At 47.4% G+C, this 22,645-nt stretch overlaps 1 protein-coding gene and 1 long non-coding RNA gene across 29 annotated transcripts in view; both read left to right on the forward strand.

Moving 5' to 3' along the window:
• Nucleotides 1-22,645, forward strand: part of MICU1 (mitochondrial calcium uptake 1) — an 86,030-nt gene that overhangs the window by 58,235 nt on the left and 5,150 nt on the right. For 27 of the 28 annotated variants that reach the window (XM_051799652.1, XM_051799638.1, XM_051799643.1 and 24 more), the window contains 3 exons: nt 2,374-2,571; nt 16,014-16,151; nt 20,078-20,186. In XM_051799652.1, the coding sequence (XP_051655612.1) occupies nt 2,374-2,571; nt 16,014-16,151; nt 20,078-20,186 (445 nt within the window). The remainder of the gene's footprint in view (nt 1-2,373; nt 2,572-16,013; nt 16,152-20,077; nt 20,187-22,645) is intronic. The other variant, XM_051799653.1, reaches the window with a different exon arrangement.
• On the forward strand, nt 8,599-13,097 carry LOC127476646 (uncharacterized). Its single transcript, XR_007906700.1, has 3 exons — nt 8,599-8,814; nt 10,022-10,105; nt 12,072-13,097. It is a non-coding gene; the product is annotated as an uncharacterized LOC127476646 (long non-coding RNA).

The raw sequence follows: 22,645 nt of genomic DNA on the forward strand, positions 1-22,645 counted from the left end.
TGAGTTTACTCCTCTATTTTTAATTAAAAAGTTGGCTGAAAAGTGATGAACTCGCAGGCAGTGTTACTGGTGATTTCTCTTCAAACCATTAGCTATTTTCATAGATCTTTATTTTACTTTTTCTCCCCTTCTTCTGGTGAGAAAAATGAAGCATCACAAACACTTAGGCTGAAATATGAACAAAAACAGTGGAGCATCTCAGTGCTTCACATCCTGGTACAATTGATGAGCTGTGGGTGAGGACAGCTCTTTGCTTTATGGGCATTAGAAAGATTACTCCAAACAGGGAAATAACTTTGTCTCCAGTGCCCACAGGTAGATTTTCAAACAGTCCACTGCTTGTTATAGATGGGAGAGGAGAAGAGAGATGGTGGGATGCCTCATAAATAACAGCCAGGAGCAGCTGCTCTGTGGAGCAGTCTGCAGTGGTAAACACTCGTGGGAACAGGGGCAGTTTTCCAGGCTGGTCACAAACTGCATTGCATCAGACAGTTTGGAAATATTTGTCTCCGGAATGTGCTGTGTGCAGAGCTCACAGTGGAAGTGGAGCACAGCAAAATGGGGAGTGCAAAAATCATGGAATCCCAGAGTGGACCTTAAAGCCCATCTCATTCCACCCCCTGCCATGGGCAGGGACACCTTCCACCAGCCCAGGTTGCTCCAAGCCCCGTCCAACCTGGCTTTGGACACTTCCAGGGGCAGCCACAGCTTCTCTGGGCAACCTGTGCCAGGGCCTCCCCACCCTCACAGGGAAGAATTCCTTCCCAATATCCCATCTAACCCTGCCCTCTGGCAGTTTGAAGCCATTCCCCCTTTTTCCTGTCACTCCAGACCCTTGTAAATAGTCCCTCTCCATGTTTCTTGTAGGCTCCCTTCAGGCCCTGGAAGGCCACAATTAGGTCACCCCACATCCCTCCTCACGTGTCAGGGCATATTTAAAACAAACAAACAGACAAACAAACAAACAAACAAAAAACCACCAAAACCTTTTTCATGTATTTTTTTCCTCTTTATTTTCTCCTCATTTTAATTTTCCTTGTAACTGAAGAACAGCCAGCAGTGCCTGTTGGAGGCAGCATTTCAGCTGAGGTGAGCCCCGCAGTGATAATGCAGCATTTTGCTCCCGAGCATCCCCTGTGGGATTGTTCCAGCGCTTTCTCCCTCGTTAGGAAAAAACTGAACGCGCCAAATACCACACTAATGAGGTTCTTGCATCCTTTTGTCAGCTGGAGCTCTTGGCAGCTGTTTTTCTTCCTCCCTTCCAATTTCTGTCGGCAGGAGGAAGAGGCTGAAGGCAAAGCAGTGGTGTTTGCTGGAGCTTTGGGAAGCCTGTGCTGCCAGGCGGCTTTTTCTTTTTCCCCCCTTCTTTCTCACACTCATTATCTTTAACACAAATCCTTCTGCTGCCCTGTTGGAAGAGATCAGTTTTTACACAGAGAACAAGTCTGGCTTCTCATGTCCCAGCAATAATCATTCAGATGGGCGGGTGCTGGGAAGGTTTAGTGGGATACTTAAGGGATGGAGGGAGGAGGTGAGTGTGTATTTGCGTTGGCTGCCCCATTAAATTACCACAGGACCCTTAAAATAACAAACTCTGGGATTTTTCAGGCTGTCCCATCCTTCAAGTTCAACCTTTTGGCATACTTTAGGGGGTAGGGAAGTTTTTTGGAGAGCCCTTTGCTCTGGCTGGGACAGCCCCAGGGATGGAGGAGCTTTCAGAGCAACAGGCAGCAAGGAGGGGGAGTGTGCTTGGGTAGAAACCCCCTGGATTTGTGCACAAGTGCAAAAGAAATGTGTTGTGAGCTCACAAGGATGTGCAGTAAAGGAGTGGAAGGTCCAAAACACATGCAGGGTGTTTTCTTCCTCACAATTGCCATGGCTTTCTCACCTCCTGTGACTTTGCCAGGAACAAGCTGGTCTCTGCTGACCAGGCATGGGATCAGCACTGGAATGTTCATCTGCAGACTGAGTGAATTGTTTCTTAAAACTCACTTTAAGCATGTCATGCTTTTCATTCTTTAAAGAGGACTGAAAAAGCAAAGCTTAAGTTGCCCAGAGAGGTTGTGGACTCCTCATCCCTGGAAGTGTTCAAGGCCAGGCTGGACAGGGCTTGGAGCAACCTGGTCTAATGGGAGGTGTCCCTGCCCATGGCAGGGGGGTGGAACTAGATGGTCTCTAAGGTCTTTTCCAACCCAAACCATTCTGTGATTCTATAAGTTCAGCCAAATTTTTGAATTGTCGTGTCTTTTAAGAATCATTTTAGGAAAAAAGCCACCAAACCAAGAGGATGACACGGCTGATCTTGGAGTACTTCATACCGGTACCCCCAGGTGGTGGCAGTCTTGGTTGTGACCTCCTGCCTGTCGTCTCCAGGTGCAGAGCATCATCCGCTCCCAGACCAGCATGGGGATGCGCCACCGGGACCGCTCCACCACCGGCAACACCCTCAAAACCGGCTTCAACTCCGCCCTCACCACCTACTTCTTCGGGGCAGACCTGAGGGGCAAGCTCACCATCTCCCACTTCCTGGAGTTCCAGCGCAAGCTGCAGCACGACATCCTCAAGCTGGAGGTTTGGGCTGGCCCTGGGCACGGGGAGGGCTGTGCTGCAGGACCTGGCTCTGGGAGCAGGGCTTCACAGGGAGTTTCTGCTCCTGGATCAGAGCTGCTGTTACCTTTCTGGGGAGCATTTTGGTGCCTGTGGCAGCCCCCCCAGGGAATGTCTCCAGCATTTGCAGGTTGCTGGAGCAGCATCTGGCATGTCCTGGGTGTGCCCCCCTGCACGTGGTGCTTGCCTGGCTGTTGCCTTGGCACTGCTGCTGGGGATGATCGGGGTGATTTAGGGAAAAGCAGTAGAGGCTGTGAGGGGCCTTGCAGAGGAGGGTTTGTGGCAGTCCTAATCAGTGAGCTGTGCCCTGAAGGACCGGGGTTTATAACCTTCCCCAAACTCTTCATCTCTGCTTTTGTCCCCACCTTTTTGTTTGCCTCATTATTCTGAGTACTGTTGCTGTGTTCAAGCCTTGTTGGAATCCTGCTCACGAGGTGTTCTCTGTTATATGACCTCTGTGGTTTGCTCCTGGATTAATGTTTTATAAGAAATGTTGTCCATCTCTCCTGAGGTTTTTACCTTTGAATTGTATTGAAAATCTTTTTTTCTTGGCATTACCGTGAGTTAACTCAGCTCCCAACCTCCTGCTCCTAATCACTTAACCTGGATTCAAGCATCAAGCTTCAAAATGTGGTTCTTTTGTATAAAATGAGTACAAGAACAGCAATGGGGGACTTGCTGGTCTGTGTCCCAGCTCCCAAGTGGAGCTGACTCAGTTAGAAATGGTGCCCAGCACTGCATCAGGCTCAAAGGTTCGACCTGCCTTGAGCAAAGCCAGGCTTTTATTTGCAGTGGAGATGAGGATTTGTGCACAAGAAGATCCCCCACAACCATAACCTTTTAGCACAACAGCATTCAGAACTCTGTTGTTTCAGTCTGCTGTCTGATTGTTCACATGCTCAGGGTGTGTGATCCAGCATTTTATTAAGTTCTTATTAAGTCAGTCTTGAGATCTTAAACTGAATTTATTCCCTTTTTTATTTGCACTTTTACAATTCTAAGTGAAAAACTGATCCAAGGACTGCCTTTTTTTTATTATTATTTTTTATGAAGGTAATTGCCCAGTTCACTGACTTCATTTCATGGTCATTAGAGCAGTGGTGTGGGGGGAATAGGCTGGTTGAAAACAAGGTTCTTTGTGAGCTGGGAAGTGTCAGTTCCTCAGTACCTCTGCAAACTGAAACGACTAAAATGCTTTTGAGTTTAAGAAATAGAGGTTATTCTGTCCTTGGTTTCCCACTGCCATGTTCACTGCAGAGGTGGGCACTGGAGTGTTCCTGACCTGTACTCCCTCCACAGGTCCCCAGTTGTCTCATTAAGAAGCAACAGGGATTTTTTTCAGTTTCATGGTACTTGTTCTTCGTTTCCTCCTGTGGCAGTTTAGTCTTTGATGATTTCACTCAATTGTGTGTCTTCCTGGCCAATGTTTGTTGCCTTTCTAACGAGTTGGTTGTTAACTGGGGACAGTAAAGGATATTTATGTGCAGGTAAGTTACTGAATACCATGAAGGCAGCGTTGCTGAACCCCTGCCAGCCCCCCTGGGCGCAGCACCGTGCCGTGCTCGGCAGTTTTGGGACTCCTTTCAGCTGAAACATTCATCTGTGCAGAGGTAACAGTTCTGCTCTGCCAAACCTAATTTTCTCCTGAGTTCATGGTACTAAAGCACCTGATCTTTCTGCTCGTAGCTCTCGTGGATTTAGGCAATACAGGCCTATTTCTGTCCTCAGCATTATGCAACGGGGCTTCTCTCCTCTTTTGCCTTTATCTCTTTTGACATGATCTCCCACCTTCCCTCCCTGCTTCCTGTTTGATGTGTTTGTTCACAGTTAAGCAGCTTTTCACACAAGTGTCTAGTGGGTCTGTGTTGCTCCTTTTCCAGAGAGTGCCCTGATGAACTCAGCCACTTAAAAAGCGAGATAATTCAGAGATGAGATGTGCCCTGAGGAGAGGAGGATTTACCTTGACCCGTGCAAATGAGGAAGAATGTGAGAAGTGGTGCTCAGCTGAACTCCTGTACCCCTCACCTACTCATGCTTTGCTGGCTTAGTAAAATTGGAACATGTTCTGAAGCTGGGATGTTAATTTGAAACCCAGCTTTTGTTCGTGTTCAGTGTCTGAACTCCAGGCAAGGCCCTGGGGAAATGCAGGTCTGCAAAATCTCTCCTGGGGCTGGTGCAGCCCCCAAGTGACATGAAACCTCTGGTTTCAAACTGGGACACTGACTTCCTCCCTCCTAAAAGAATTCTACTTTAAGCAAACCTTTTTTAAAGCTGTTTTCCCTTCAGCTCAGGATCCAGGCATTTCTGCAGTTAATACACTTGAGAGTTGGTTTCTTCTGCTGACTGAAGGTGGAACAATAGTTTCTGACCATCTGAACCCACTTTCTTTCTTCTTACTGCTTTTGGTTCTTTTTTTATTTATTTTTTTAATCAAAATATCCATGCATATTTCTTGCTAAGATTGAGCAGAAACCATCTCAGAGGATTTAGATGAGACAAAGCCCTGAACATTTCAACGTTCCTTGTGGCTGAAGTGCTGACAGCAGGTTTAAGTAACCATGGCCTGGTGTTTTCTTCTTCTCTTCTGCTTATTCTTTTTGATGCAAGTGCATTTTCCATCCTTTTATGGATGGAAACTCAGCAATCAACTCAGTTGCAGGAAGGGTAGGATGAGAAAAGTAACCACAGGCAGAGGCAGAGGAGAAGCTTCTAATGGCTTATTACAACTTTTATTTTTTATTACAAGTTTGACTGGACAGGTTCTGCAGCTCCAACATATCCCATTAGGACAGAGAGTGTTTGGCTCTTTTTTTTTTTTTTTTTTTGAGTGAAAATACTCTCTGAGTTTGGAAAATGAGTAGGACTTGACATCATTATTTATGCTATTTCTGCTTATTAGTGTTTGTCCTAGATATTCCCATGTCCTTGATGGTCCAAAAGGAGTCCCAGCCAGCCTGTGGAGCCTTTCCAGCCTAAGTTTCCATGGTTCTGGAAGTGCATGTAGAAAAGACAAAGACCTTTGTTCTCCACATCTGTCAGCCCTGCAAGGCAACCCAAAGCCTGCTGACAGCACTGATTTAATCACCAAAAAGGTCTTCCAAGTGAAGTAAAATGGGATTCTGTAAGAATATGGCAAAGGTACAGCACATCATTACTGTCATCTGGAAAACCCCTTATTTTCTATGTCTGTTCTGTGACATGGAAATGTGGGAGGAACTTTTTTATGCTGGAAATTCCTGTTTCCATGGCCAATGCCAGTGCAATTGCTGCCTGGTTTGGTTTTTATGAGGAAGGGGTGATGGATGCTCTTGCATCTGCACAAGTCCTGAATCCTTTTGGATCTCAGCCCTGTCTTAAACCTTCTGGTTTCAGAAGGTTTTCTGGTGCTTTGCAGTCTGGTTTTAAGGTACATCTTGTGTCTGTAAGTGCCTTTCTCTTCCAAGTCCCAGGATTGGTATCTGAGTAAACCTGTACCAGCTATTAAAAGCTGCTGTGTTGTTACCAGTTTACTCAAGACTTTTTGGGAGTTCTGCCTTGTTTTTACATGGGCTGGCAGAGTGATACAGGTTTTCAGTGATTTGTTAACACAGGCAACAAAGTTTGCAGCAATGAGTTGCATATCTCTGTATGTGCTGCAGTGATTTAGGTGAAATCAGAGTTTACTTCAGAGTAACTTAAGTAAATTGTTTTGAATGGCCTGAAAAATGAAGTCTGGCAGGGTCAGATTGGCTGAGCTTTGTAAGGAAGGGCCCAAAACTCAGACTTTTTGGAGGTCAAATTGCTATCAAACTTACACAAGGCATTTTTATTTTAAGTCCCCTCTATGACAGTCTCTGTCATGGTTTGCTGAGTTGTCTCTCAGAGCTGTCCTTTACCTGCTGATCCCCTCACTGTCAGCATCACCACTGGCCTGGCCACTGTGGGAGCAATGATGGGGAATGTGATGTTTTCCCCTTTTCCCTGTGAATTCCCACTTCTCTGCATCCTGTAATGAATTTTGTGTACTTACATAGTCTTATCAGTTCAATATCTGAAACTCCTCCTTTGGTCCCAGACTTGCTCTCTCTTCCTTTCTTCCATCTGAAAAGCCCAACCTTTAGTGGGTCAATTAATGGCAGGTACAAAATCGTTTGGGTTCTTTATTAGTGATCTCCTGACATGGCTCTGGGCCTGTGTCATTTTTGTCATCCCCTGACTCCAGCTAAAAGGTGTGTTGGTAACTAATAACCTTTAAACAACAGGTCTGGAAGGGAAGAGGATCTGGATATTGAGGCTTTTGCCCTCCAGAAGCACTTAGTATAGTCAGGGATGGACAAAGCCATGGTGGGTTTAGTGCCAAGGAGAGGGAGTTACCAGGAGACCCTGCAGCCCTATGTGCTCCCTCTTCTGCATTTCATGTTTTAGAAGTTTTAGGGAATAGAAATGAGGCTGATGTCCCTGCCTTTGTGATGGAGAGCCATGAAAGTGTTGTGGATGACAGAATTTTGTGGCATCTCCAGTTAAAAATGGGGTCATCTGACCACCATGAATTTTCACATCAGGGAACTCTCTAGTTAAGGAGTCACAACCCAGCATTTACAATGTTAGCTGGGAATTTCTAGGCAGGCAGTTGAAATGGTTTGGACAGCTTATCATGTTTTTGATGGCATTCAGAGCCAGCAGCCTGCTTTTGTCTTGCCATGTGAGTGGAAAGTGTCACATGAAGCTTTCAGGTTGACTGCACTGTCTCAGGGGTTTGGGGAGAAGCTGGCATTCAGTTTTTGTCCAATGTCAGCCAAAGACTTGGGAAGAATTCAGAGTGGGATGTTAGTATGGAAAAAAAATCTGAAAATAAGGATAAGTTATGAGGCCATGGCATGTGCAGCTTAAAGGAAAGACAGAAGGGAGATATAACTGTCTCAGTAAACATGAGGAGTCACTGCAAAGGAGTCTGAGGCAAGTCATTTCCATCAATCAGGAACAGCAGAGCAGGTAATGAGATGCCTAAGTGTGCACCAGGGAAAGTTTAGTTTAGATCCAAGGTAGGTTGAATTCCAGTCCCTTTTTCCATTAAGCAGGGGGAATGGTGGGGGGTGGGGGGTTCACCACCACAGGTGAGTTACTGGAAGCTGTGCTTGGTGCCTCAGTTGGAGGATGCCATAAACACTATCCCTAACTAATTCCTCCCTAGTACAGGCTGGAAAAGCAAAGTGGGGCAATCATCTGCACCAGAGAAATCAAACCCTCCCAGTGCCTCACTCTGAAAGGGGGAGGAAGGGTCAGATATCAGCTGTGGGGTGGTTTGAGGGGATTGTAAGACCATACCAAGCATCTGCGTGTCAGCTGAGAAATCACAGAATATCCTGAGCTGGAGGGGCCCCACAGGGATCATCCAGTCCAACCTCTCACCCTGCCCAGGACACCCCAGCAATCCCACCCTGTCCCTGAGGGCACTGTCCAAACCCTCCTGGAGCTCTGGCAGCCTTGGGGCTGTGCCCACTGCCCTGGGGAGCCTGGGCAGTGCCAACCACCCTCTGGGGGAAGAACCTTTCCCTGAGATCCAACCTGACCCTGCCCTGACACAGCTCCAACCCTTCCCTGGGTGCTGTCACTGGTCACCAAAACAGTCAGTGGTCCAGGAGTGTGCCAGTGAGGCTGGGGTGGTGTGACAGTCCATGTGCAGCTGCTGGTGAGCATGGCTGGAGCAGCTGTGCCCTGCTCTCTTTTGGGATGGATGTTTCATGGAGCAACCCCCTCAGTGCCTGCTGAGAAACCCCCTGCTGCTTTGCTGCTGTTTGAACCGGGTGCCTTCAGTGTGGTTGATGCAGTGGCTCTGCAGGGGCAGCCGTGGAGGATTTTATTGGAAATTCTGTTTATTGCATCATTAGTAGCAGTAGAAGGTTGTGCTCTGTAACAACAGGCTCCTTTGGTTTATGAAGAGTGTGTAAATCCAGTGTGAGCTCCTGCAGTGCAGCTGAGCCCCGAGCTCCTGCAGGCAGCACAGCCTTCTGGGGGACCCTACAAACAGCACAGCCTTCTGGGGGACCCTACAGACAGCACAGCCTTCTGGGGGACCCCTGCAAACAGCACAGCCTTCTGGGGGGGACCCTACAGACAGCACAGCCTTCTGGGGGACCCTACAGACAGCACAGCCTTCTGGGGGACCCTGCAAACAGAACCCCAGGAGTGCTATTTGGATTCATTAAGTCGCCTCAAGTGTTTGTGGAGGTTTGTACTGCTGAGTCCATAAAGTAGAAGGGATTTGGCTCTTGTTCATGTGTGCACAACCAAGTTAGCCAGGAGCCGGGGAGTGCCAAAAGTTGTTGGGGAAGAGGTTGGGGGTGTCTGTGTGAACATGTTCTTCTAGCAGGTATTTGACTTTGGCCTCGTCCTTCTGCTGGATGCACAAACACTCCAGTCCTCTTGCTCTTTCTCCCTTTTTGAGCTCCAGATTCAGAGCTTTTTCTGCACCCCAGCACGTTGCTGGCTGTGCTTCAGCCCCTGCCTTTGCTTCTCCTGACATGTCAAGGACGTGGGAGCAGGACACAGGCTCTCCCTTTTCCCTCCTAGGCTGAATTAAACTCCTGTAAACTTACTCTTCTTGGGGAATTGAGCACCAAGGTCAAGCAGAAAGAGGCAGTAAGAGAGCTGTGTTTCTTAATGAAATTGTGCCCAGCAGTTCCATGGAGAGCTGTGTTTTCCAGAGCAGTGGCTCGACTCGGGTACTCACAGCTCTGCTGTCCTGTGGGTTTCCCTGCAGGAGGGTTGGGACTTGTTCTGCTCCTGAACTTTCCTCTTCTCTCATTCAGCAAGCATGTGTAGGATGGAAAAGCTGCTCTGTTCCTTGTAGCAGGAGCATTGTCAAGGGCAGGAGTGGCAGTACCAGAGCCAGGCCTGGAGAGCAGCCGTGGGAGGAGGTTGCTCATCTCTTCCCCCTCTCCATCCCAGCAGTCAGGCAAGTGCTTGCCTTTAATTTCCCAGATGTGTCCTTTTCCCTTAGTGTGACTGATTCCTTTTCTTTAGCTTTCCTTCCTTTCATTCCCTGGCTGCACAGAATTTCAGAACACTGATGTCTTCAGAGCTGGCAGGAAATGATTTTGATTCATGAGGATGAAGTTCAGGTCCGACCATCTTTACATAACCCTTTTTTTAATTGCTCATTAAAGCAGAACAAGTGGCTGGTGATGGGAATGAATTTTTCCCCCTCGCAGGCAGCAGTGCCTTGCCAAGGTCAGTGAAGTCTCCAAAGCAGCTATCCAACATCTGGCCTGCTGGGATTGCACTGCCACTGACAGATGGACATTTTTAACCTGCCTGCTACATATTCACTTAAGCAGAGGTGGAAAGTGTGAACAGGGAAAGCATTTGGAAGATTGGATTTTTTCTCGTGTGAAAATAGCTCCCTTTTCTTTCATTTATTTATTATTTTTTAAAGATAAAGAGGAGCCAGCTGCTGCTGGGAGCATTTTTCCTGACCCAATCCAGCTGTACGACCCCACACTTGAGTCCAGGGAATGAGGTAGGGGAGGGAGTTAATGGGCAATAAAATAATTCCAGTGCTCTGCCTGGTTTTATGAAGCTGGGAGGTGGTTTCCCAAGCAAGGACCTGGCAAGGCTGGCTCTGCCTGTCCCCTTGGAGCAGGGAGTGCCATCAGCAGTGGGCACTGTGCCAGCTGGGTGCAGCACAGGGCAGGAGCTGCTGCAGGCAGGGAGCTCCCCAGCCTGTCCCAGCCTTCAGGGGTGGGCTGTGCAGGTCGTGGTTTGCTCCTCTGGGTGGGTTATCCAGTGCTGCACCGACTCCCTTGGGCTTTGCTCTGCCCAGCGTTGCAGGGCATTGCCCAGAGCAGCCTGTGCACCACGGTCCAGGCTGGGTTTGGCATCTCCTCCTCTGCATCCTTCCCATTTTCACTTCTCCCACCGCTGGGTCCTGCTCTGATCATCTCCAGAGCTGTTTCCTTGGGTGGTTTTCACCAAACAATGCAGCTTATGAATCCCATCCGGTGGCTCTTTTGCAGGCTGAGCTTCACCTTGCAAAGCCCAGTGCTTTGAATTCTTGTCCACAGAAACCTTTCAGCATAATTATAAAAAAAAAAATCAGTATTTTCATTGATCTTCCCCCCCCCCCCCCAAAAAAAAGCCTTTAGGAACTTTTGCCTCTCTTCTTTTTGGCAGTAGTTTGGTGCCTGTGCAAACGCTTCAGTTTACTCACAAATCCATTACATTTTTTTTGGGTGGAGGAGGGATTTAGGAAGATGTATGGTGTTTTCCCCCTTTTTCTCCCTTCCTGTCATAGTTGTATATGCAACTTGACAAGAGATCCTGGCAGCCTGCTACTCCAGAACAGTAAACAGAGCCAGTGCTGCAGTGGTTTGCAGATAAATAATGTATTACGGCCTGTCAAATAAAGCCGTGAGCAAATACCACTTTAAAGGGTCATATATTGTGAATCTGAATATTACCCTACAAATCATTATTTTCCAGACCCTTTTGATTCCTCATTATGCACACAACCAGCTCTCAGAACAGGTCACCTTTTCCAACTACCCCTAAACCTGACAGAATTAGTATTTGCAATATTTCTGCCATGGATGTTTGTTTAACCAGCAGAAATAAGCTCAAAAATCATCTCTCAACGCTTTTCTCTCTGTCTAAAAGTCCTTGTAGATTTATTTTTCCTCACTATCTCAATTGGAAACGTGGCACACATTTTATTTATTTTTTTTTAAGATCCTTGCTCTGAGATTTTAGGCAATACATCATTTGTTTCATTGGCTTTTAGGAGAAGCCTTCCTAGAGATTTAAGAGCCTCTAAAATACAGCAAGATATTTAGCTAATATGAGTGTTTGGAGAGGCCAGGAGCTGTATCCTTTTGGCTTTGCTTTAGGAACAGCCTGGGCTGTGATTTCATCGTGCTGGTCGTGTTTCCTCTGGGGGTTTCCCTCTTGCCCCAATGGGGTTTGAGGCTCCTGCTGGCTTTGGTAGAACCTGAACTCCTTTTGCTCCTGTGCCAAGTGGAAGGGCCTGATGGTTATTTTAACCCTCTCCTTCAGCAAGCCAAACAAACCCGGGTGTCCAGCCCCAGATGCCAGGCAGTGCCGGCCCTCACTGCCCAGCAGGAGGTTTTTACATCCTCCTGTGGCCAGGAGGTGATGCTGAGCCCTCTCTGGGGGGTGTGGGGCTCTGACATCCCTCCCCAGCAGGGCAGGTGCTGCTCTCTTGGGCACAGTTCAGTCTGCTGGCAGCAATCACCAACCTGCAGCAGTTTTTTGAGCCCTCTCTGGTTAGAGAGGGTTTTAGGTAGAGTTTTCCCCTATGAGCACTATTGGTTATGACAAATTTATTGAGGAGGAAGGAGAGTCAGCTGGAAAGAGAAACTTTCCCCTGGGAAGTGTCTGGTACCTAAGCTTGACCTTTCTTTCTGAAGGAGGGATGTCCTGGAGCAAGTTGAAACTGCCTCATCTGATATTTTCTTTCTGTGTCTCAGCCGTGCAGCTGGTGGTGGCAGAAGGAGAGACAAAAGAGGACCAGTGTCTGCATTTAAGAAATTCCAGCAGGTTTTCTTTTTTCAGTCAAGTGCTGTCTCTGAATTGTTTCAGGTGGATGCTTCCCAGAGGCTGGGATTTGATTTCCTGCAGGGGAAGGAGGATTGAGTTAGTGGGGAAAAAAATTGTGAAGCAAGGAAGAAGAGGGATGATGGGTCTTTTGGTTTATGGTGGATCCTTGTATTGCCTTTCTGTAAAGCTGTGCAATTAAGGGGATGTGGAAGCAGAGAAAACTGCCTATTTGCCTTCTGCTCTGCTCACGTGAGGAAGCTTTTCCTTGACACCAGAAGGAGAGTGGGGTTATTTTTTCAGACAGAAAGCTGAGCTAGAAGGAAGTTTACTTGTATTTCAAGTAAATAGGGGAGGATGAAGATGGTCATCCTGTCGGATTTGGGGAGTTTGGGAGTACTTAACACATGTTTCAGATCATGGGTAGTCTTTTAAATAAAAAGAAATCAGAAAGTACCCTGATGTGTATCAGGACTGGCCACTGGGACTGGGCTAGTGAAGCTGAGCAAGCCCCAGTTCTCCTGCCTTCTTCCCCTCCCATAGAATGGTTTGGGTTGGAAGGGAGCTAAAAGCTCATCCAGTCCCACCCCCTGCCATGGGCAGGGACACCTCCCACTAGCCCAGGTTGCTCCAAGCCCCATCCAACCTGGCCTTGGACACTTCCAGGGATCCAGGGGCAGCCACAGCTTCTCTGGGCAACCTGTGCCAGGCACTTACACCATCACAGGGAAGAATTCCTTCCCAATATCCCATCTAACCCTGCCTCTGGCAGTTTTAAGCCATTCTCCCTTGTCCTGTCCCTCCAGTTCCTGATGAGCTGCACGTTCCATAAACACCTTGGATTTCCTTTCACATCACATCGTCTTTTAATGAATTTCAAAATACTGCCTTTTATATTTTAATCTAATTCCTTCAGCATCTCAGGTGTCCTGGCCTGCAGGAGGGGCCCTGGCAGGGTTGTATTCCGTTATCCTGGCTGGTGTGTGGATGCAGAATCCACTGCTGGCACCAAGTGGCTGCGGGTGGAAGCTGCTCCCGAGGTGTTGGACTCACCACCCTCTGTCCTGTGTGTGGGGATTTTGGGGCTGCGGCTGGAGAAGGGGCAGGACCCCCCATCCCCTCCATTTTCCCTGATGGAGGGTGTCCTGTGTGGGAGCTGCTCCATCCCACTCTGGCTGAGTGGCTGCTCTGGCCCTGCCTTTCCCTGCTTTAGGATACATGGAAGGCAGAAAGGCTGTCACAGCATTTGCTTGCCTGTAATAAATCCCAGTGTGCTCTGCCCTTGGATGCATCCCATCCTTGTAGGGTTTGGAGGGTATTTTCCCCCCCGAGTAACTGGGAAAATAACCTGTCCAGGATCATCCCAAGCATGAAGGCAAAGGATTGTGATTACCTGGGAAAGGGCACTATTTCTCCTGCCTTTTCAAATACCCAGGGGGTTTTAACACTTGACAGTGTTTGTAGGCTGTGTATTAAGTACTGAAATTAAAATTACAGTAGGCTTTGCACCCTCCTTCATTTCCAAATGGGTTGCCCAGAAGACTTTCCAGAAGGCAGGGGAGTGCAGATGTAGCTCTGCTCCCAGGCAGGGAGGTGGGAAAAGGGGTGTCAGGGATAGCTGGGGTTGTTATTTTGCAGCAGAAATCAAGGGATTTCCACCCACAAATCCTTTGAAGCCCAGTTTCTTTAGGAATAAACACAGTTGCTGACATACCAGCAAAAAATAAGCAGAATTATCTGCCTGAAATTTGCCTACATCATCTTGAAACGACATGCCCTGTTTATCCCTTCTGTAATTAATTTAAATGTGTCTGACACTAGCTTGGAGGCAAGTTTTGAACTTTCTGTATCCATTGCTGTGATTCTGCTGCTCTTTCTCAGTTCAGTGGTGGCTATATTGGAATTTGGGAACTGGATGTTGACCAGCTCTCTCTGCCAGCCCCTTTCTGGACTGGCCTTTGCAATGAGCATCACTCTTGGGCATGTGAGTGTTTTGGTTTAATGTTAGAGATGCTCACTTTAAAGTGAGGTAAACCCAGAGTAAACAGCATTAATTCCACAGTTTTCAGGGGGTTTTTTTATTTCTTGTGAATAATTGTATGGACTCATCACTGTATCTGACAACCACCTGCAGAAATGAAAAGTCAGAACCAGTTTTGGAGCTCACAAGGGAGGAGATGAGTTGATTTATTCGCAGGGAATCAGGGTGATTTGGTACTTTAAAGAGATTTGTATAACTAAGTTATTCTAGTTTTCATCTTAGATTTCATTTATCTCTATTTTGTCCTTCAGCATTGTCTCCTAACTGTGCAATAAGACTTGATGGGCTTTTAGACACTGACTTAAGCTTTTCTGAGCATATTCACCACTTATGAGGTTGATTTGAGATATTTGCACCCAATTCTTAGCCTTTAGTAAAAGATGCTGCCTAAAGCTCTGCTGAAACTTGGGATGTTTGAAGGCTGGTGGTACAAAAATGCTGGTTTGTGTCTTTGGGGATGAAATTAGGAATATTACAGAAGAAGAAAGAGTTGGTGCTGCTTTTGAACCGGTGCTGGCAGCGTCCCTGGGGTGTTGTAAAACTTGTTTGCATTCTTCAAACACGGCAGAAGCTACTTTTGCTTTTTAATGAAGAACATACTTCTCCTCCAAATGAGTTTTCCCCCCTCCTTTCCCCAGCACACGAGAATGGGAGAGGCCCACGTTTTGCATCCTGGGTAATCCCCAAATCCTGTGTCAGATGACAGTAAAAACCACCATCTTTTCCCAAAATCCTGCGTGGGCCACTCAGGTGAGAGCACAAGGTGCCAAGGAGCAGAATTTCTCCATTGGGGAGAATCAAACCAACCATCCAAACCCCTCCAGCCCTGGTGCTCCACGTGTCAGGAATCACTTGGTGTTCCATTGGGGAAAAGCAGCCAAAATCTGGCTGATGTGCTAATAATGAAGAAGTTACCAGCACAGAAGAGCAGTTGAGGCAGGAATGGTGAACTCCCCGGGCAGCAGAGTGCCAAGTAACTGGTACCACACTGTTCTTTACGAGTTTAAAAGTTAAATTTGTTGTTAAATATTATTTCTGGCTTGTGATCAGCTGGAGTGTCCAATGTATGTCTTCTGATGAGTTTGAAGGGATATCATTTATATCAAATAAGGGATCCTGAGTGCTGAGATCAGGCGAGGTCTGACATGTCTGTAGAGTCACAAAGAGGTGGGGGAAAGGAAGAGGATGAAATCTGCATTATTCAGTGAGCAAAGACCTGGTGTTCCAAGCCAGCACCTTCCCAAGTTGAGGAATTGCTTCTCCCTCCTCCCCTGCAGCAAAAGCCAGGACATAAAGTACTGCAGGAGAGAGGGATTAATGGAGCAAACCTTCTGCAGGGAACACACAGCAGCATTTGGAAGGGTCAGGGGGGCTCGGGGGGCTGAGGAAGAGCAGAACTTCGGGAAGGTGAAGTCTGGAGGCATCCAGGAACATTCCCTTGCTGGGACACTCACCCAGGGCCTGGAGCAGAGAAGAGCTAAAGTGAGACTCAGTTTTTGCAAAGACTTTGGTTTATTAACAGCAGCCATGGCACCCCTCCTGCACGTGCTTCTTTGAAGCACTCCCTGGCACGTCAGCTCAGTCCTGGGAGGTAAAACCAACGAGGGCAAGATGCAAAGGCTTCTCCCAGGAGTTTCCTCAGGAGGGTCACGCAGGGAGAACGTTGACTCATCGATTCCTGGGGAAAGCAGATATTGGGGCACACGGGGATTTCTTCTTCCCAAGTGCTGTTGTGGTTCCCATTCTTTGTTGTGCTGCCTTTTGGTGCTCATAGCTCGGGGTGGGGGCTCCTGCTGCCCTGTTCCCACGTGGCTGTGCTGTGTCCCTGTTGCAGTTTGAGCGGCACGACCCGGTGGAGGGGCGGATCACGGAGCGGCAGTTCGGGAGCATGCTGCTGGCCTACAGCGGGGTGCAGTCCAAGAAGCTCACTGTCATGCTCAAGCAGCTCAAGAAGCACTTCCAGGACGGAGAGGTCAGTGGCATTCACGGAAAACTGGGGAGGCTGAGGTGGGGACAGCTGTGCCATGTCCTGAGGGAAAGCATCCCTGCCGTGCTGAGGAGGATGCAGGGACACACCCTGGCTGGGAGGGGGAGGACATGGGACTGCAGTGGTCAGGGGCCAGTGCAGGCTCGTTCCTATGGAAATGGATGCTGTAATTTTAAAAATTAAATTTGCTGAGCAAATTTACCCTGGGTCTGGAGCCAGAACAAACATTGCTCCTGGTTCCTGGCTTGACCTTGGATTAATTAGCTGCTGCGACCGGGAGGTTTATTATTTAGTTATTAACTTCTGTGAAAAATTATTTGAATTACTCACAATTTAGAGAGGGATAAGTTTGCAGACCCTGCACTCATTAATTCAGTGTGAGACCTTGGAATAAGACATCCACAGCACAAGGACGTGCTTTATCAGGTAAGGCAAGTATGGGCTGAGGAGTGACTTGAGCATTAGAATTTTACTTCTGCCCCTATAAAGCTGGAATGTTCTTTTATTAACTAGGTTATAAACAAGCAATTCTTCACAGTGGGAATGGATGGGAAGTCTTTGGCTGCCTGTTGGGTCAGGCTGGCTGTTTTAGAGCTGCTTCCTCCTGACATCAGAACTGGAGTTTATTTCTTAACTGGTTTAGATGCCAAATGTGTTATAAAACACAAGTTTTGACCAGGGTCTGCCCCTTTTTTGTCCCCTATTGGTGCCCTAATAGGACTCCTACATTAATAGGAATCATTTGATTTTTCCAGGAAAAAAATACTTCAGTGCAACGTGTGTCTAAGAGAAATTATCAGCTCTGTTGTTAGAGTTTGCAAATAGTCAGTTCTTTTGCTGTGATTTTTGGTTTTTAATTTGTGGGTGTGTGTATATATAGATATTATTGAACAGTAGCTGGATGAATGAGAAAATAGGCAGAGGGGTTTATTTTGGAAGGCTTCTTACAGCAGATATTTTCTTCCTTTCATGTGTGAGCCGAGCCCCCGACATCTGTGCCAGGGGAAGAACTTTTTGTTCTTACCTTATTCCTCATCCCCAAATCAACCAGATTGTGTTTCTATTTGCAGACAACCAGATTCAGAGCAAGTCTTTATCTTCTTTTATTCCAAGGACTTTCAAGGAGAGGAAAATGGGGAATAGGACAAGAAAAAATACATTTGCAAGGAATGGAGTTCTTGGAAAGTTCATGGTTCCTTACACTGGTGAGGATGAAACTCCCAGTAGCTGTCCCAAAGCCACCCAGCAAGCTTTGCCTTGAAAATGCAGTTATCTCATGAGAGCTTTCTTATGGAATCTGCCAAACATCTCTTCCTTGTCTGATGCAATTACCTTTCCTGCACAAGGCAATCCTGGCAGCCTCCAAAATGATAAAGCTCTGGGTTTAATCTAATCTTTAGCTGTTTTCCAGCATTGTTACTCTACATTCCTGCTTTTGGGAGTGTTTTCTTGTATTAACTGATAATCTGCTATTTTTATTTTTCTTGAGGAAAAATCCCACCTTACCCTGGATATGTGAACTTTGCATATTCAGCAGAGCTGCTTTGCTTTAAATTGCTTATGATTGTCCTCCTCAAGTTATACTTACACAGCTGCTTTTCTCCTAGTGAAAAGGACCTGAGTCCAGTAATATTTACGAGCAAAGTATTTGGTATATTTATGTCTCCCTAACCACTAGAAAACCAAGCTGACTCTTCAGAAACCAGTGATTCATGGCACTGTCTGTATGTGCTTTGGGGGCTGGCTCAGGTATTTTTCTGTGGAGATGGCAGGGGGTGGCAGTGAGGTGTAATTCTCCCTGGCTGAACCTGGATTCCTGGGGAAAAAGGCCCTAATTTCTGAAGGAGGTGTTCAAGCTGTCATGTTACAAGCAGGTGTTTGCTCCTGGAGCCTGCCTGCTGATGTTATGGGAGTGTTGCTTGAATGATGGAAGGGTTCAGGCTTATGAATCAACAGCTGGAGCTACAAAGGCCTTGGAAGAGGTAATCAGACATCTGTTGACTTGCTGGTACAAGCCTGAGGCTGTCCCAGTCTCTGATTTTATTTGTATTTTGGTAGCTGGGACAGAGCTAATGCTGATGCCGGTCTCAGCTACGGGATTCCTCAATAAAATATTAAATTTCATAATACTGATGGCATTGTTGCTACAGAAATTCAGCGTCAGTCCGTATGAAAGCCCAGATTTGTAGGATACACGTGTATGTCATTGATTTTGCTTTTTCAGCTGCTGAAAGGACCACAAATTTATATATGCAAACATGTAAACCTTCCCTGTATTTGGGACTGTAGTGTCCAAGGCCAGGTTGGATGGGGCTTGGAGCAACCTGCTCTGGTGGAAGGTGTCCCTGCCCATGGCAGGGGGTGGAATGAGATGAGCTTTAAGGTCCCTTCCAACCCAAACCCTTCCAGGATTCCAAACAAGGGTCTGTTTTGCACTGTTTAGCCTTGACATCTGCCATTTCGTGGTGGAGCATTCCAGGACAATGCAAAATTTTTGGCTCTTTGCTTAGAACAGCTGCTGGGATGCCTTGTAGCCACCACTACAAGCCTCACATGTCCCAGACAGAGCAGGTACCTCCCAGCACAGGGTGTTCTGCTGGCCTGGAAGTGACTGCACACCTTGTGGTTCCTCCAGGCTTCCCTCGTTTGTCATGCCCTGCTCCCGGGCAGGAGCATGTCAGCCAGGAAAAGAGTAGCAGGGAGGCATCCTGATAATTGCAGAGATATTTTCTCTTGTACCAAACAGAGGGATCTTTGCAGTGCTTCCTGCAGAAGCACTTGATTTATTGGTTAATTTTTCTTTTTGCTAGGACAGTGTTTAATTTAATTCTGCTGAACATCTTGGGAAGTGGGGGGGGTACACCTTCAAGGAAAGCTCCCTGCAGAGCCACCAGGGATTTTTCCAGCTCCCTTGTCCACGTGTGCTATCCCATTTTGCCATCTCATCCTTTTTGGCCTGGCTCCATGAAGCCAGGGCTGACAAAGCCTGCTGTTCATGTGTCGCTGCACACGTAGATCATCGGTGTGTGGATTCACGGAGCCAGGCCACATGCTCAGTTTTACAGCAGAGATAGGAACAAGCTGCATATGTCAGCGTGAGAAGCCCTTCAAAATGTGCTTTTTTCTTTCCCAAGAAGACTGGTGGCTCCTGATGAGGAGTTGTTTGAGCAGGGTTGCAGCGGATCGTGTAGATTTGTGTTTGACAGTGCAGGCTGAGCGTGTGCTCTCATCCAGACCATGGGGACAGATGTGCTGGGTTCTGCACTTGGGATGTTTCATATCTTGCCCTATCAGTCTGTCGTGCCAGGCAGGATAGGAGGAGCCTGGGCCTGAAGCCCTCTTGACAAGCTGATTTATCTGTTCCAAAGAGGAAGGCTGAGTGGTTGTGTCTGTGCTGGTGATTTGCCTCCTCCTGGGCTGTGCTGGAGGAGTTGGAGGCTCCAGCTCCTGTCCCAGCACAGCTGTGGTTGTGTTGGTGCTAAACAGGTTGATAAAATCAGGTGTAGTGTGACCAGGTGGGGTCCCAGAGCTGCAGCTCCTCTCCTGGGGGATCTCAGGACACCTTCCCGTGCCTGTCCCCGTGCTCCCCGTCCCAGGTGAGTGGAGCAGACAGAGATCCAGCCCTGCAGCAAAGCCAAGTGGGGCACATCTGTGCCTGCTGTGCAGTGTCACCCTCTGGGGAAGAGGTGCATCCCCCCAGGGATCCCTGCACCTCATGGGAGAGACCTTACAGCTCATGGACTGTTTCACCTTGTCATTGCAAGTGTGCAGGCTCCCAAAAACAGGCGTTTTTGGAGTGTGCAGTTCCCCCCTGGATCCAGCTCTGGGCCAACGAGCCACTTTGTCATTTCCAGGTACTGTCCATAGTCTCCTGTTCCCATCACCATGTGGGTGCCTTGTCTCTGTCCTAGGGGCTGACATTTGAGGAGGTGGAGAACTTCTTCACTTTTCTGAAGAACATAAACGACGTGGACACGGCTTTGAGCTTCTACCACATGGCTGGAGCTTCTCTGGATAAAGGTATGAAAACTTGAAGGAGGCTCAGGTGCTGAAAGCCTGAGGGAGCACAACTCATACCATGTCTTTGGAGTTGGGAAGATGTCAAACAAGCCCAGGCTGACAGGTTAAAAATGTACCCAAATTGCAATTCCTCCCTGTAATGAGATGTTTGACTTGCTACATCCCTGGATAAAGAGGGATTTCAGGTTTTGTACTTCCCTAGTTGTAGATATAGAGGAAAAAAGGCTGAAATGTGCAGCCTGAATGGACACAGCAGGACCATTCTGATGGGAGCAGAGGCAAGATGACCTAGTGAGTGTATCACAGACTCTGCTTCCAGATCCCAGGGACACCAGTGTTTCTTCTTCATCCCCATCTTCTGAGGTGACTTTTTGTCCTCCCTTTACAAAGGACTTGAAAAACTGTGTAAAAGAACTCTTGCCAACTTCCCTTCTGTGGAGATCCCTGATCCACAAGGAGAGGATGAACCAGCAGTGGGGTTGGTGGCAGGGACTGCTCAGCCCTTGATTTGTTCCAGCTCTGCTCAAAAATCAGAGGCTTTGCCTAGAAATAAGGGCTGTGTGGCCAGATGCTGCATTTCTGATGGGAAATCCAAGTAGTGGCACCTTTGGAGCTCCCAGGTGTGCTGGGGGGAAGGAGGGAGAGCCCTGGAACCCCACTGAGCTCCCAGACTGAGCATTAAAGTCTGTCCAGAGTCTGTGTGTGTGGCCAGAGGAGTGAGCTGATTAAACCTCAGAGCTGGTGTTTCCTGGGGAGCTCGGTAATAACGTGGTTTATCGATCAGACCAATCCATATCCTTCTTCTCACTGTGTGTTTCCTTTTCTGAGCTGGTCTGCATTGGGTGTGTTCTCAGATTGGACACACTGATGTAAAAAAAAAAAAGGCAAAAAACCCACCCCAAACCATACATTTAAAATCAAAGTCTAGCTCTCTGCTGCCAGGATTTATCACAGGTTTCTCTTCTAGATTATTTTTTTTTTAAAGCTCTCAGCCTGGGGTTATAAAAAAAAGATGTCAAATTCATTACAAGTTTTTTAGGCTAAGTGGAAACTCTTGTCTTAGTAGGAAGTTAAAGCTGATGTGTTCAGGCACCTGCAAAACTAAACATTTCAGAAGTAAGTTATTCCAGCTGCTGCTGTTGTGGGAATATTGAGGCATTAATAGGTTTTTGGGCAGTGGAATTACAGAGGGAGTCAAACGTGCCACATCTCTTCTTGTGTGTGTCAGCAGCACTTCTCATCTTTAATTTTTTGGTGGGGGGAATCATCTGTACTCTTTGTTTTATATCACTGGTCGGATGGGGAAGAGGAAGAGGATAGTTTGTGTAATAATTTCCTCCTAACACTGCAGCAAACATTATTATAATTTTAGGACTCTTTAAAATTTAAGAGGAAAAAACCTGGATGGTACCAAACAGCCAGAGCTTGACAGGCTGTTTTCTGTGCTGAATTAAAGTCACTTCTTCTTCTTCTTCTACAAAGGATCATAAACCTGTATTTTAATGACCCATTTAATAACACGCAGATTATTTGTTAGCCCATCTTTCATTTTCCCAGAAACAGAATGGCTGTCACTCCCTTAAATCATAGGCATTCCTTAGAAAACTTCCCCAGCCTGGGCTCACAGCTGGCAGCAGGAGAGGAGCTGAATTCAGTGCTTATTCCCCTTTGCAGTCCAGGGTGTGAACTGCACTTTTTTTGGCTCTGCCTCCAAGGAGACCTTCCAGGCAGCCCTTCCACTGGTGGAGAGCCATGGAATAATTCCTTTGGGCTTCAGGGCAAGGCAGGGATGCACTTTGCTTGGAATGGGCCTAAGCAAGGGGAGATGGCTGAGCCTCTGGAGCCCCTCATGTCCGACAGGGTCACCTTCAGTCACGTCTGGGATATCTCCAGGGAACCTCCTTTCTTTACATGTTTGTGCCTGTGGATATGACACAAACAGTGGGTCAGCTCTGCTTTTTTCCCTGATCTCCCTGACTTTCTGTTGTGCTCCCTTTGATGTCAAAACAGTTTCTCCTCAGCTGCAGCCTCACATTTTTGAGGAGAAAAAGAAAAATGTGCCGTGCCACGGGATTGCATAAGGTTTATCCATCTCTCTCTGGATGGGTGCTCCAGCACGTACATGTACAAGGGATTTGAAAAAAGTTCTTTTGCCATCCAACATTTCCAACTGCAGACCTTGAAATGAAATGTGTGTATCAGTGTGAGGCTGATTTCTGGGACCCCAGAACACGTGTCCTGCCTTTCCACCCTGGAATGGCCCAGGGCAGGGAGCCCTGCTCCTGTCAGCCCCCTGCCATTTGGCAAACAGAGGCAGCAGCCCAGCTGGCCATTATTTTGGCCAAATGTGGGATTCATCTCAAGATGGAGGGAAAAAGGGGAGTTTGCCATCTGGCAAGGCTCTGCACTTGGTGAGACATTGCTCATGGTGTGGTTCTGGGAATTGGAGTGGGAAAAAA

Source organism: Manacus candei, unplaced genomic scaffold, assembly GCF_025592945.1.
Source record: "Manacus candei isolate 608988 ecotype Guabito, Panama unplaced genomic scaffold, ASM2559294v1 h1tg000050l, whole genome shotgun sequence".
Lineage (NCBI taxonomy): Eukaryota > Metazoa > Chordata > Aves > Passeriformes > Pipridae > Manacus > Manacus candei.